At 37.3% G+C, this 15,650-nt stretch overlaps 2 protein-coding genes across 2 annotated transcripts in view; both read right to left on the bottom strand.

Moving 5' to 3' along the window:
• Positions 1–1,143: 1,143 nt before the first annotated feature.
• Positions 1,144–4,395, bottom strand: inka1b (inka box actin regulator 1b). Its single transcript, XM_058401976.1, has 2 exons — positions 4,199–4,395; positions 1,144–2,591 (listed from the first exon to the last, which is right to left on the bottom strand). The coding sequence occupies exons 1-2, from the start codon at positions 4,199–4,201 to the stop codon at positions 1,704–1,706; spliced, it is 891 nt and encodes a 296-aa protein (XP_058257959.1). The 5' UTR covers positions 4,202–4,395; the 3' UTR covers positions 1,144–1,703.
• Positions 4,396–10,826: 6,431 nt separating this feature from the next.
• The window catches only part of gnai2b (guanine nucleotide binding protein (G protein), alpha inhibiting activity polypeptide 2b), a 47,528-nt gene continuing 42,704 nt past the window's right edge, over positions 10,827–15,650 (bottom strand). Inside the window, exons 5-9 of the mRNA XM_058403095.1 lie at positions 15,234–15,362; positions 13,470–13,599; positions 13,072–13,225; positions 11,892–12,107; positions 10,827–11,766 (exon numbers count right to left, since the gene is read on the bottom strand). Coding sequence (XP_058259078.1) covers positions 11,917–12,107; positions 13,072–13,225; positions 13,470–13,599; positions 15,234–15,362 — 604 coding nt within the window. The 3' untranslated portion in view covers positions 10,827–11,766; positions 11,892–11,916. The remainder of the gene's footprint in view (positions 11,767–11,891; positions 12,108–13,071; positions 13,226–13,469; positions 13,600–15,233; positions 15,363–15,650) is intronic.

The following is a 15,650-nucleotide window of genomic DNA, read 5'->3' as shown; positions in this document are numbered from 1 at the left end:
TGCCCTGAGTCCACAGGGATAGACTCCAAGTTCCCTGAAACCCTGTGTAGGATTAGCGCTACAGAAAATGGATGGATTATTTACCAAAGACTTTGTATTTATATGACAATTATGCAAGTTGTCTCCACTGTCAGTACTTTGTTTTAATGTTAGTTAGTAAGCTATTTACAAGCCAGTGGACAGATGACTTTGCACAGCCTGGTTCCTCTAACATGACTGGGGTTTTTTGTTTGTTTTTTAAGGAATAACAGAGGCTTGTGAGGGCCATCAACAGTTTATAGCTGTAATCTAAGAGAGAATAGGAACTCATGGGTCTTAACAATGTTCCTTAAGAATGATCAAGTAAAATTGTAAATCATTGCCAGTAGTGTAAGAGGGTCTGCAGGGGTACGCTTCAGGGTGGTAATCTCACTCGGCTTCATGTCGGGCCACATTACACCCCCTATGCTGCTTTATTTCTTACATAGCAAACATCTATTCATCAGACCATTCGTTCATGTCAGAGGATGAGGTTTAAACCAGTGATGTGTATATGCCAACTCAGCTAAACTAAACCTTCTAAAAGACCTCAACATCTGAATGTGTTTTAGAAGAATCGTGTGAATGTGCACACATGATGAATTGTATTTTTTTTTAAGAGGTTAAGTGAGTTTGTTCAAGGTTCAAGCTTTCTTTTTTTACCATCTGGGCCCAGCCGACTGATCCAGCCACACTCCCCCATCTCAGAACACACACCCAAAACACAGAATGACCTTCTTACTGAGGAGCCAAGCAGGAGCTCAAAACCCTCCACCACAGGCATCTCCAATGAGGTGTTGACACGAGCATCCTCTTCATCCTCAAACATAAACAGAACTGCGGGACTCCCTTCTTCCTTTGAAACTCGTAGCCAAGCAGGCGAGCCATCAGCAGACCTGACGTGAGTGCTGGGTTAAGTACATTCACACCCAGCTGCAGCAGCACAGTCAAACTAACACACAGTTGCTATGACAGCTGTGTACTGAAATTTCTAGAACAGACAATTGTTTCTTTTCATACAGTAAAAAATGAAATTGCTTTTTTATTTTTAACCTGCAGCATCACTTTTTATTTATTGTATTTTAAGAGACATGACCAGATTCATATCTTATTGCTGAAGTACACATGTAAATCTAGAGTGGATTTTAAAAAGCCATAGCACTACCATTAACATGATCTGAGATAAGGATAATGATCATACAGTCATTAAAACCCAACAAATCAGATCTTATGCTCAAGACATTGACATACTATGTGAATTTCTGTACATATTTTGCATTTATTAGTTAATTTGCAGTAATGCCAGTGTTTCGTTTCAATTTGATTCGTATAGCACTTTGGACAAAGTAGTTTTACAGAGATATATGTAAATTGAGGGTATAAACTATAAATTTTATTTTATTTCTAATGAGCAAGCAAAAGGGAAAAACTCCCTGAGATGATTCGAGGAAGAAACCTTGAGAAATTTATTCTAGCTTTAACATTCTTGAAGTTAGCAACTGTTTAGTGGAGTCCAAAACTGTGGCAATCGCAGTCAGCTTGTACATACTTGAAATAATTTACCGACATCTTTTTAGTATTTTCCAAAAACATTTATTCCACTTTATATTTTACGTACACATACTTTTATAAAAATAATTATGCAGTATTATTATTATCAAGTCTTCCTTCTTTATGGCAAGGCGTTAGATATAGCCAATAATGTCATTGCATATGATAGGCTGTCTGCTCCCACTCTTCATGAGGGCACTGAACTGGTAAAAGTCTGTTTCCATCTGGTGCAGTCCAGTGTGTGACTGGTGAAAGAACGGCTTTGGAATCTGAAACCCTACAGGACATGACATCCGCTTTGTGCAAGACTCAGCAGACTTTCCTCGTCCTTCTATTCCCTTGGACATGATGGCTAGTTTCCGCCTCACGTTAACTAGAAAGTCTTTTGCTAGTTTGCTGCTTGAGTTGGGCTTTAAATCAGTCACATCAGGACACTCAGGAAGGTCCATCCAGTTTTTAATGAGATCTGCAAAGCTGTTATCTCCCAGCACGAGAGGCTGCCTGTTGCGGCCTCTAGTCAGAAGGGATGCGGTCCAGTCCGCGGGTTCGCTGGCCTCAAACGAGGTCCAGCGTTCCAGGCATGCGTCCGAGGTCGATTTGGGCCGAATGCGGTTAGTGCGGACACAGGCAGAGGATGAAACTCGTACGTTCCTTGTGCGGCGTAGAACCACACCCTCGTCCTGCCAAGACGCTTCGGAATATCCTGAATCAAAGTCCACGCTCTTCTCACTACACGGTGAACCCTGAGGCAGATGACCAACTGCATCTTCCTCATCCTGTTCTTCCTCCAGTGGACTCGCCAGACAGCAAGCCGAGTCGTAGGTGCTGCCATCGCTGGACTGGGAGATCCGCAGTCGGGCCAGTTGTTCCCGCTGTAGCGCTCTCCTATGGCAAGCTCGCGTCACTGCGTAAGAGCACTTGTTGGGTTCGCTGGGCTCCCGCAGCTGCTTCAGGTCCTGCATTGAGCGTATCATGTACCTCATCTGGTCCCTGAAGCAGTCACCCGAATTCCGCACACACAACTGTTTAAAAGCAGAACGGAAAGAAAAAGGGTCATAAAACAAAGAAGCTTCAGAACATACACGTTCAATACATGACTAAACTTTTCCATTGATTCACATGAAAGTAAGCTAGTGCTTAGAGCAGCTGCACTTAACAAGCCTTTGAGCAGATAACCACAGAACATTTGGCATCCATATAAAGTGATTTTAGTAGAAGAAAAGTTAAACAACAGAGTGAGTGTATAAGATTCAGCACGTAGGGAATGCAGACATATCCGTGTTGGCCGTGGGAGCAGGATGTGGAGTAGGATACCTCCCTGCCTCCTCGAGAGGAGAGGAAAAGGTGGAAAGTGAAGCACGACAAACCCCTGTACCACAGACCCGCAGGTCATGAGGGGAAATGACATCACTTTCGAACTACACTATACAATGTAGGTCATAGTTCATAGAAAAGAATTGAGATTCTTCCTTTAAGGGTGGAGCTGGGGTCTAAATCAGTGATCCGTTCCAATAATGCGTTTATCAAGTCGTCTTTCATTTTGAACAACAAAAAAAGATTCAAATACAGTGTTATGACTCAGTCACTTGATCATATCTTAAACTGCATGGCCACACTGAAACAATAACTCTCCCCGGTCTCTTCCTTTCTGATATGAAACTACAATGCATCCCTAAACCGCGGCTCTGTTTTTCTTTCAAATGGAATTCTGCTACCATTATTTGACGCCTGGGCTTTTGTAGAATCTGTGGACTTTGCATTGGTACAGTGAGTTTATAGCCTGTGGTGAGAGGCACAGTTAGGAGAGCACTCAGGCCTGTTATCACAGCTGCAAGGAATTAAGTGTTTGGCTTCAAACGTGATCAAGCCAGCTGTGGCTTATGGCCATGTAAAATGTATACAGTTGGGTGGAGATTGTTTTTAATTAAACTCAAATGCTTTCCCAATTAGTCACATACATTCTGTGTAAAGCTTGTCCTTTTACTTCAAGTCCCAAACTGAGAGTTTCGGGTACGATGAATGTGAAACCATTTATTAGATCAGAAATTTGAAAAGTAAGAAGATATGAGCAAATATTTTTGCTGTATTAATTTGACCAGATGTTCTATATCGGTTGTTGATGATGTCATAATTCGGCAGAGCACAGAAACATCTGTTTCAACCGTGTGAATCTGGAAGTGCTTGCATAATGCATCCTCCTGAGGCGTTTCGAAAAAAGGTTAAAATTGTGTTTAAAAAAAAAAACAACCACAAATAAATAAATAAATCAATCAATAGAACACGTTGTGAAGCTATATGCAAATAAACGACAAGGACAAAAGTAGCTGAGGCAGTTTGTTTCTCTGCCATTTGGTGCGTCTAACAGAAAAACACTAACACACACACACACACACACACTACAGGAGCCTTGTGTGTGTCCTAAACAATCATCACATCTCTGTCAGAAAGTCAAAGATGCCAGAGATGAGTTTTGCACTCAAAAGGACAAATTTAGTATTTTAGCTGAAATAGCTGACTAGGTGACATGAATAAACACAAGTTTTCTAATGACAGTAAAATCTATCCATATAAGAGTGTTGTCTAATATAACACAAGTCCAACATTCAGACGCTCAAAATAAGACACTTACCATTTTGTTTCTCTCCCGTTGTGTATATCCTTATTTAAGTCTGAGAGAGGGAAAAAAAAAAAAAAGTTTTACTGATGTGTGAATAGTAACTTGGGTATCTCGCAGGTCCAGGAGTCAGATGAAGGTGCAGTGTGTCAGGGTGTGTGTGGTCACACTGCGCCTCTCTCCAGCCTTCTCCACCGTCTTTATACTCCTCACGCTGCTGCGCGAGAGCGGATTTGAGCGCACCGTTCGTTTGCAGTGACTGCAGCCTCAGCCAATCAGCGGACACCATCCTCCTCCAGCCAGCCAATCAACAGAGAGCTGAAATGTGACCCAGAAAATAACACTTCTCACCTGAAGACGAGGGAAAAATCACCGCCCTTAAAATCAGGCCAAAAAAATACTGATTTAAAACATTCACCTATATATTTATTTTTATTTTAAATAAAAATCAATATGCATGGTAATGTAGTCCAACATGTAGGGATAAAATAAAATAAGGATAAAATAGTTTAATAATTTAATTTAAAAATTTGTTTTTATTTCTAAATATTTAGTTATTTATTTTTATTTATATAATTATTTTTCCCCCTCTCCTTTCTCTGTTTCTCTTCTTTTGTAAAGCTGCTTTGAGACAATGTCCATTGTAAAAGGCGCTATACAAGTAAAATTGAATTGAATGTAGGATGTTTTGCAGACTTATTTTGTTATTTAAAAAAAAAAGATCAATTAATTATTAATAAGATTATTATATGAATCATAATCTAATTACAACTAATTTATTGAATTTTTGTTTATGTAATATTTTAAAATCTATAATTATTTTTATTTTGGAGGGATTTTTGAACATTTTTGTTCTAAATATTTTCATTAAAAAGCCATATTTTTATTCAGTGTGTATTTTTTTTTTTTAAATATATATTAAACATTTAGCAAATTATTTGGGTATTTAGCCGTTTGAGAATTGGTTTTGTTATTGTAAATATTTTAATTAAATTAAATAAAAATCCGTGTGATTTTTATTTTATTTTATTTTAATAATAAAAAAGTTTTATTATTAATATAGCAAATTGAAACAAAACTCGAATAATATTAACTGAATTACATTCGACCTAAAACTGTATGAAAATATTCCTGACAGAAAATGTGTTAAAATTGTTTTCCTGCATTGCGTTATGCTTCACGGTTTTTTTTCTTCGGTCTTCATCTCGTGAAGATTAAAAAGTCCTTAAATTAAATGTAAGACTGATTCGTACATAGCGTATAGTAAAACTAAAAGTTATATAAAAGCACAAAAGTAATAAAATGATGTTTTGCTGTTGTGACCAAAGACAGCGTTGCACTGAGAGGGACTTTCTGCACACTGACTGCCATCCTGTGTTTTTCTGGCGCTATTGCAGCAATCTTCAGCATACTGCCACTCTTCACACATATAACACCCAGAAAGACCCCCTGATAATAATATGAATGTAAAGCAACAGCAGTGTCCTGAAAAATCAGTGTGCTTAATGTCCCCTGGACCAGCAACAACACCTCGAGACATTCCACACATTCCTCTCCTCATGGGGCTGGAGATTAAAGATGCAAATCCAGACCTGGTGATGTTACTACACTTAGCACTCTGAGCACTTTTTTTCTTAAGTGCTCATATATAGAAGTTTGTAAAGTAAAGGAAATTTATATTCGTTTGATAATTTAATGTTTTGTACATATGTTTTGTCCACCATAATTACAAGGTATGGTAATATCACATCATGTGCAATATGTTCTAGTTCCCTAGCACCTTTTTTTGTACTTTGAATACATTTTACATTTTGTGTATATATATATATATATATAGTATATTTTATTTATTTTTTATTTATATTTTATATTTCGTCTATATTTTTGAATACATTTTGTACTTTTGAATACATTTGTATATATAATTTCATTTATTTTTCATTTATATTTATTTTTCTTGTAATCTGAAGCTGCCTCTGGCAAAAGAATTTCCTTTGGGATTTAAAGGTTCTATCTCATCTCATCTCATCTCATCTCATCTCATCTCATCTCATCTCATCTTATCTTATCTTATCTTATCTTATCTTATCTTATCTTATCTTATCTTATCTTATCTTATCTTATCTTATCTTAATATCTTATATTAGGATGCCTATATTTTGAAATCTATCATTATTTTTATTTTGGAGGGATCTTTGAACACGTCTGTTCTCAATATTTTCATTACAAATCCATATTTTTATTCAGTTTGTATTTATTTAAAAATCTATCTATCTATCTATCTATCTATCTATCTATCTATCTATCTATCTATCTATCTCTTATTTTATCTTATTGGATATTTCTTGTTTTTTCATTCAAGTGATTTTTTCTTTCATCGGATAAAATCCATGCATGATAAATGATGAGCAACTCAACAGATGTACACAGTTCTCTGCTAATGCTTTGATATGTTAATACATGTGAAAATCAATATGCAATACTTCTACACACTTCTTTATAAACAACCGACATCAATTCTGCTTTCCAGAACTAACGACTGTTCCTCACAAGTAAGCAAATGGCTCTGCAATTTAAATGCAACCAACTGACACTTCCACCATATGGACCTCGAATGGCTAGAGGTTTGCATTTGAATGCTGAAGCTCGTCATCCTAATGGACTGCACACTAAACAAGACAAATAGTTAGATTATAGGATGCATGTGATGAACAAGGGCCCATTTCAGAATGAGTGATTTTGATCTCGTTCATACATTATTGTATGCACCATTTTATGGATGCTTAAATGTCTGATCACTGTTTTTAAAAAGGAGCATTACATAGCCACTTAAATAACTAGTTTATGGCTGAAAACAGGCACAAATTGGCAAACAACTAATTAGTTATGCCATGATATATTACAGTATATATTATATACAGTATATATTTCCCTAGATTTAACTGAAATTATATATATACCCCTATATGACCAAAAGTTTGTGGACCCCTTACAGCCATATGTGCTTCCCAGACTTTTGCCACAAAGCTTTCTAAAATGCATTTGTATGCTGAAGCATTAAAATGTTATTTTTTATTCTTATTACGGGGCAGCGGTGGCTCAAGCAGTTAAGACACCAGGTTGCTGATCGGAGGATTGGGGTTCAACTTGAGCAAGGTCCTTTACCCCCACTGCTCTGTTGCATTGTAACTGACCCTGTGCTCTGACCACAACTTTGAAAGTTGAGATATGCAAAGAAAGATTTCTTTCTGACAAATAAAGGCTTCTATTTCCATTCACTGGAAAGTAAGACTTAAACTAAGAGACTTAATGTTCCAGCATGTCAAAGCGAGGCATGTTAAGGCATGTTTTGAGAAAATTGGTCTAGAATAACTCAAGTGTCCTGCACAGAGCTCTGACCTCAACCCCACTGATCACCTTTAGGATGAACTCTACCCCAGACCTCCTCACCTCACATCAGCACCTGATCTCACTAATGCTCTTGAGGCTGAATGATCACAAGCCCTACAGCCACACTCCAAAATCTAGTGGAAAGCCTTCCCAGAAGACTGGAGGTTAATATAACAGCAAAGAGGGAATAAATCTGGAATTGGAATTTTTAGCAGACACATATGAGTCTGATGGTCACGTGACCATCTCTATGATGTTACTGTATTTCTAATTTGAGAAATCTGAGACTGCAAAAGCAGTAATGTTGGCTAAAATAATAGTCAGTTAGCACAAATAAATATCCACATCACAGCCTTATAAATCAGGTTTATCTTAAAATCTAAAGTCTTTTCTGTATGTATTCAAATTTATAAAATTGTTTAATAAATTAATCAAATTTATAAAGCACTTTTAACAGTGAACATTGTCACAGAGCTGCTTTAGAGAAATATATAAATTCAGGATATGCATTACAAGTTTAGAAATGTATACATATATCTCTAATGAGCAAGCCAGAGGCAACACCAGTAAGGAAAAACACTCTAAAGAGAACCCATCCTCATCAGGGTGACACTGGAGAGTGTGGTTATGAATAATTTCTCTTCTATAACTGTGTACTCTTTGGTCAAAAAGTGCAATTGTGTAACCACCTCATTTTAGTTTTAACATGAAGTCTATCTTGTTGAAGTTATCAGCTGTTCACTGATGGAGACTTGAATGTGAAACTAATCGTATCAGTCACAGTTCTAAGACATCTTCATGGTTTCTAAGTGTTACCCTCCACAGTAATCTCATATATCTTTAGGCTGTCTATGTGAGCTCATCCTCAGCAGCAGCGAATGGTTTCCAAATGATTTATATTCACTATTTATGTTTCTACCTGAGGCTAGTTAAACTATATTTTGTCATATTATTATGTCAGTGTATATGTACTGTACAATATAAGGACGATAGAGTTGAACTAAATTGAATCAGATGTCTAGAGTTTATACCACAGTGTCAGTGTGTAGGATAGTTGTTCTCGAGCCCTCCAGACAGAGACATTTTTCTCTATCTGTAGAAATGCTTGAGTTGGTTTAGATTAAAAAAAATGTGTCTGGTGGCCATAAGGATTTGAGAACTACTGTTATAGCTCCAGCTCCAGGATCCCAGTAGGGAAGGGAAGTCTTAACAGATCTGTGCTATAAACCAGAAGTTTGTGAAATCAAATCTACAGACTGCCAGCAAGCCTTTTGAATTCTCCTCCTGTTCTCTGGACTTGTTCCATCCTGATGCCCTACTTCAGTTTGGAGTTTTCATCAGTTGGAAATTCCTCACTGCTGCTGAGGAGGAGGCTGCACACAGACAGCCTAAAGATCCCTATGAGATTACTGTGGATGAAAGCACAGTAATGGTTTAGGAATGGTTTAGATGGCTGTGGATGTTCTTCCTTGGATAATCATAGGGCTGCAATTGTTAAGATTTTGCACCCATGTCACCATCATTGAATAGCTCTTAATTCAATACAATAGACCTGAAGTCAACACTGAACACTGATTCCCATATTTATAAGATCTTTCTAAGGAAATTGAATTTTTGACCATATAGTATGAGTTTTAGAAGAGAAATGATTTACAATCACACTCTGCAGTGTCACCCAGACGAGGAGGGGTTCCACTGTGAGTCTGGATCCTCTTAAGGTTTCTTCCTTAGATCATCTCAGGGAGTTTCTTCTTGCCACCATCACATCTGGCTTGCTCATTAGGAATACATTTATGAATTTATATATTTTTGCAAACCTGCATTGTGACAATATCTATGTCTGAACACACCATCTAAATAAAATTAGACAGATGTTTGGATTGTGTTGTTTTGTGTGCTGTTGAAAAGTCACATTTACTGCAAAGTAGTCAGACAACTCACTGTACCCTTTTCATACTGACAGTGTTACCAAAACAGCATCTTAGAAACGCAGCCTTAATTAGACTTTACCTCAGACTGCAAGATGATGCCAAGAACATGATCTATGCTTTTGCTCTTCAATGTTTGGATTATTCACAATGCACTTTTCCCTGGTTAGCTCCTAAACCAAGGCTGGAGTGATTGCAGCTGGAACAGGCTACTGCATCATGAGTGCTCTTTCAACAATCATGTGAACAGCACTTCAATGGCTGCCTGATGTACACAATTCATTGGGGAAGTGGAAGCTCCGAGGTTAAGACGCTGGGCTTCAAAAGGTTGAGTTCAGGGACCTCCTCGCTGGACTGCTGGGCTCTTGAGCAAGGCCCTTAACCCTATACAAAATGATACAAAATGTAAATCCCTCTAGATGAAGCTGTCAGCCAAATGCCATAAATGCTAACACCACCGTGTCCAGTTGAATTGCTAGGTAAATACACATCAAACCTCTTCCCATTAGACATTTTCAGCTAACAATGTTAAGTCATTAATCGTAAAGTCATTTGGAAGACACCCTTTACAACACCTGAGCAAGTTACATTTATCTCATTTATACAGTTGTGGGTTAAGGGCTTTGCTGCAGACATCAGAAGCGGTCACTTGGAGGTCCTGGGATTTGAACTCACAATCTTCTGATGTGATCAACAGTCCAACATCTTAACTACTCATCTAACTAATTAGCTTAATTAATGATCAGCATCTTACCTATTATTTCACAGTATTGTTCTTCACATTTCATTACTCGTGCATTTTCATCATTGATATATGGTGTACATTACTACACTGCACTGTACCATCATACAATTATGTAATAAGAGTTACTAATCCTTTAAAAAAATCTTTTTGTATGATCATTACCTGAACCATTTGTTGTTTTTAATTGTATGAAAGATACCCCAGGTAAGCTATTAATACCAATTCGGTTTGTAGACCCTCAAATGAACACACGCAAAATGAATCAACTCTAGTATACATCAATTACTTCTGAATTTTACTGCACACCTAAGCAATATTTTTCAAGTTCAGATTTTTTTTTTTTCAGTTCAACAACATACAAAACATTGCTTTTGTGATTGCAACACCAACTGTGACGAAACATTGCGGCAGGTTTAATTATGGACCAACTGTAATGAGCTGTTTTATTTCAAACACTGTAGATGAATTAATATTTCTGATGCCAGAGGTTTAAGGGTGAAATTTCTCATGTGTGAGGCTGCATTGCTAAGATCTTTAACACTACTAAGAAAAAGAGGAAGCAAACACACAGGGTTCACAGTTGAAGTGAAATCAAGTTTTATTTTCAATAAAACATTTCATGGCATTTTTCATATTCATCAGATGGCGGTCACGTTTTAACTGTCTCCTAAAACCACAAACCTCATATTTAACTTCATTAGATACTGGAAAATGAAATTGCTCTAAATTCTACGGACAATGTGAAAAAACAGAAGTCAAGGCACAAAACAGAAGGAAAGAGTTGGGGCAGGAACACAAAAGGACGAGAGAAGACAGTTATGCGTCATACGTATTAGTCACAGTTGTACAGTGTTGAGCAAAGTGAAGCTAGGATTTCAGAAAGTTAAATGCCTAAGACAAATTACTGAGAGCATGTCACACACTGTGGCTGAAATCAGAGCAAGCTATTTGTTCTTTTTCTTATTATTATCATTCATTTTGTTGTACAGTTAAGCCAGGAATGTAAAATTCATGTGTAAGTAGTAAAAAAAGAAAAAGAAAATAAAAAGACCAAAGCAAAAGTTGTATTGATCCCAATCTGTGCTTACATAGCTTTTACAAAAGACATATTACACAGGAACATTTATTAAGATTTCTGCATCTGTTAAAGAAAAGGAAAATTTATTTATCAAATATCCCCCCGCCCCCAATCTCCCTCAATCTTTTGCATTGTAGTACTCAAAAACAAAAGTCAAGGAGCAAAGAGAAACAGCAGAAACAATCTAAAAGAAAATAACCTCAAAAATATTTACAAAAAAAAAGGGAATAAAAATTAGGTACCCCGAAAGGGGATTTTGGAATTGTGACTGGTGGAATTCTGCAATATATAATTTCTCTTTTACGTGGTTCTTGGTCAAACCTCCCTCCCCTTCCCCAAAAAGGTATTAGATGAAAATTCAGCGTTTGTCTGGATGGCTGTAGGCAGTCTGGCACTGTGATGACCGACGCTAATGCAGGTGCACCACACAGCTGAGCTCTTCCTGAACAATAGGAAAAAAAACAAAGGGAAAAAACAAACTTCAATACACACACACACTGTGAGAATGTCCTGTTGAGTGGTTACCATATTCACGTTAATTCTGTGTGTGTGTGTGTGTGTGTGTACCTTGGCATGCTCCCTGATGTTGTCATTAGAAAAGCCCGCAGTCCTTCAGGTTGTTTTTGATGATGACGTCGGTGACAGCATCGAACACAAACTGCACGTTCTTGGTGTCGGTGGCGCAGGTAAAGTGGGTGTAAATCTCTTTTGTATCCTTCTTCTTGTTCAGATCCTCAAACTTGGTCTGGATATAGCTTGCTGCTTCGTCATATTTGTTGGCTCCTAAACAATAGGAACAGGAAGATGAGGAAAACATCGGTGTGAGCATAATGCAGTAAGAAACCCTGGGAAGAAACGATTCATTCAAAAACTCTAGTGAGCACAAGTCAGCATGCTCCAACTAATCTACATATGAATTATTTAATTACAGGGTAAGATATCTCCTTACAAGATTAGGGAATTATATTAACAAAAAATACACCAGTCATGTGCTTGTACAGGACTGCAGATTACAGCTGAAAAAGGTAGAAATCTAGGACATACACACATACATATATATATACATACATACATATATATATATATATGTGATAAATATAGATATATATATATATATATATATATATATATATATATATATATATATATATATATATATATATATATATATATATATATATATATATATATACACATGTATGTGTATATATATATATATATATATATATATATATATATATATATATATATATATATATGTGTGTGTGTGTATATATATATATATATATATATATATATATATATATATATATATATATATATATATATATATATATATATATATATATATATATATATATATATATACTTCCTTTAATCAAACTCTACTTGAAATGCATCCTGCTGTTAACAGCACACCTATAATAACTTCCGATATGCTTATTCAGTTTAAAATGCAAATACTGGTAACTTTTTGGGCCCTAGTATTATACGATAATCTAAGCTGTTAAGAGATTTTTTTTTATCTCACATCTGCTTTCACTGCCAGTTTAAATAACTACTACAGTTTTCTGATGTTATCTACAATACAACATATCATATACAGTAATGATAAAACCCCTATATTTACTTCCTGACTCATAGATGAGGAGCGATATGCCTAAATTATTAAAAATATCTAAGTAGTATTACAAAAACAAATGGGTGGATTCTGTGGTTTGATCGAGTCGGAGTTGGTCTTACGGACCTGTATACTCAGGGAAGCAGATGGTCAGAGGGCTGCGTGTGATCTTCTCCTCAAACAGATCCTTCTTATTGAGAAAGAGGATGATGGAGGTCTCTGTGAACCATTTATTGTTGCAGATGGAGTCAAAGAGCTTCATGCTCTCATGCATACGGTTCTGTGGAGGGGAAAAAAAGAGAAAAAATGGTAAAGCCAGAAGATTACACCATGAAGTGGCCACAAGGGGGAGCCACCACTTAATACTTCTTCCTCTGAACCATATTCTGTGGTAATGGCCCATGTTTCTCTAGTCTCACCTTCTGACAAAAATACCTCAGCGTTTATCATCACTAATTTCAGCTAAATCTTTAGGAAAGCCCTAAGTCGAGTGCTCATGAAAGTCAAAGAGCTACTGTCCTCACCATCTCCTCATCTTCAGCCAGCATCAGGTCATAGGCACTTAGAGCCACACAGAAGATGATGGCAGTCACTCCTTCAAAGCAGTGGATCCACTTCTTTCTCTCAGACCTCTGGCCTCCAACATCAAACATCCTTGAGACAGAGAAAGTGTGGCGAGAGACAGACAGAGAGAGAGAGAGAGAGAGAAAAAAAATTTGTCTTTGCTCATCATTAAGATTTCATTAAGCTCAAAGGAGGAGGGGGGCATTAAGCTACATTAGCAGAGGGCTTCTACAGCCTCCGCTTCGGGTAATGACGCCAACTAATACAATAGAGAGATTTCACAACTTATTTATGGCCGTCAGTTTAGGTGTTTTAAAGAAATGTGTGTATTATAATAAACACTTTCACTGATTAGACATGTGCGGTCCATCTGTCCAGTCAACAACTGAGCCTGCATTACTGTCACCAACATTTTTAGGAGAAAAGTTTCTATGGTTACGGGAACTGGGACAAGTGAAGAAGCAACGGTTCGAACTCCTTCTATTGATTATTATTATAATATATTATTCATTACACAAAACAGAAGAGGGGGTGATGGACTGCATGTGGCAAGAGCACTAGGCTGATGCAGCTTATTTTTCTCTCTCCAAATTGGACTTAACTGCTAACAAGAACATCCTAGTAAGAGAGAGAAAAAAAACAAAACAGATTTACCACAAAACGGGTGGGACGACCAATTGCAGACGTTTGGATTCATAAAACAACATGCCAATGCGCTTACTTTAAATAACGGTTTCAAAATGAATACTATAATAATAATCAACCTGCACTTTAAATACATTTACAGCATTTGACAGTCGACCTCACCCAGGGCGACTTACATTTATTTCATTTTATACAATTTTTAACAATTTTAGACAAAATCATAATTTTCTGATCTGCAATGCAACCTAAGCCACTGAGCTACCACATCCCCATCAGTTGAGTTTTCTAGCAGGAAGTGTAACTGATCAGGTGATACCAGCGGTAACAGTCTTTTGGTTAGGGCAGGTGTCATCTCTTCTTTGCAGAGAATCTAGGGCTAAGCTTTTCCCTTTTCTATTGTAACAGCAAGAAAGCAAGAGAAAGGCAAAATTAGCTCAATTAACAGCTCCTTCATTTTTTTTGACATAAAAGATCATAATCTTGCCTTTATCTTTTCTACTGGCTCACATGTTTACATAAAGCAGAATGAACCACTGACAGAAACAAACAAGTCTCACATCCTGTGTCCTTTCCCCTACAGAGAATTGGCATTTCTGAAGAGTGAATTGTACTCTACCTTGTTCTGACCACATTTTGAACTGAAAAAGCAGAAAAGTGTTTCAAGGTGTCTCGTGTGCTGTGGTATCAGAAGGTCAAAAACCATAAAAGCTAGTTAAATCATAGTTGTTGGCACCTCTGCATAAGAAAAACAAATGCATGCATGAAGAAAAAAGAGAGAGATGGGGGGGGGTGAGAGAGAGAGAGACAGAGAGAGAGAGCGTGAGAGAGAGTGAATGAGAGAGAGAGCATGAGAGAGAGTGAATGAGAGAGAGCGTGAGAGAGAGTGAATGAGAGAGAGAGAGAGCGTGAGAGAGAGTGAATGAGAGAGAGAGAGAGAGAGAGAGAGAGAGAGAGAGAGAGAGAGAATGAGAGAGAGCGAGAGAGAGAGCGCATGAGAGAGAGTGAATGAGAGAGAGAGAGAGAGAGAGAGAGAGTGAGAGAGAGTGAATGAGAAAGAGAGAGATAGCATGTTCTCTCACTTGAAGTGCAGGTCCTTAAAAGTGAAGTGTGTCTCGACGATACCGGTAGTTTTCACTCTGGTCCTCAGCACGTCCTGTTGGGTGGGAATGTAGTCTGCTCGTGCTATCCTCTCAAGATCATTCAAATAACTAGACACACACACAGTTATATCATTAGCTTCTTTTATGAAGATAAATGAGTGAAAATCTGTGATAAATAAAAATGAACACAAGCACAGAAAAAGGTTTGACCCAAAACGCTGGCCTCTTCTTGACTGGCCTTACACACAGCAACAACTACTCAATCATTTTCATTTCTTAACAAGAAAAATAAGCACATCCAAATGTAATCCAACCCAAAGAGCACAAACAGGTTTCAAGGCCACTGTAGCTGGCAATGTGGCAGAAACAGGCTCTCTCGTGGGCCAGAAATAACCC

This window comes from Hemibagrus wyckioides, linkage group LG11 (genome assembly GCF_019097595.1).
Source record: "Hemibagrus wyckioides isolate EC202008001 linkage group LG11, SWU_Hwy_1.0, whole genome shotgun sequence".
Lineage (NCBI taxonomy): Eukaryota > Metazoa > Chordata > Actinopteri > Siluriformes > Bagridae > Hemibagrus > Hemibagrus wyckioides.
This window is presented reverse-complemented; position numbering and strand designations above follow the sequence as displayed.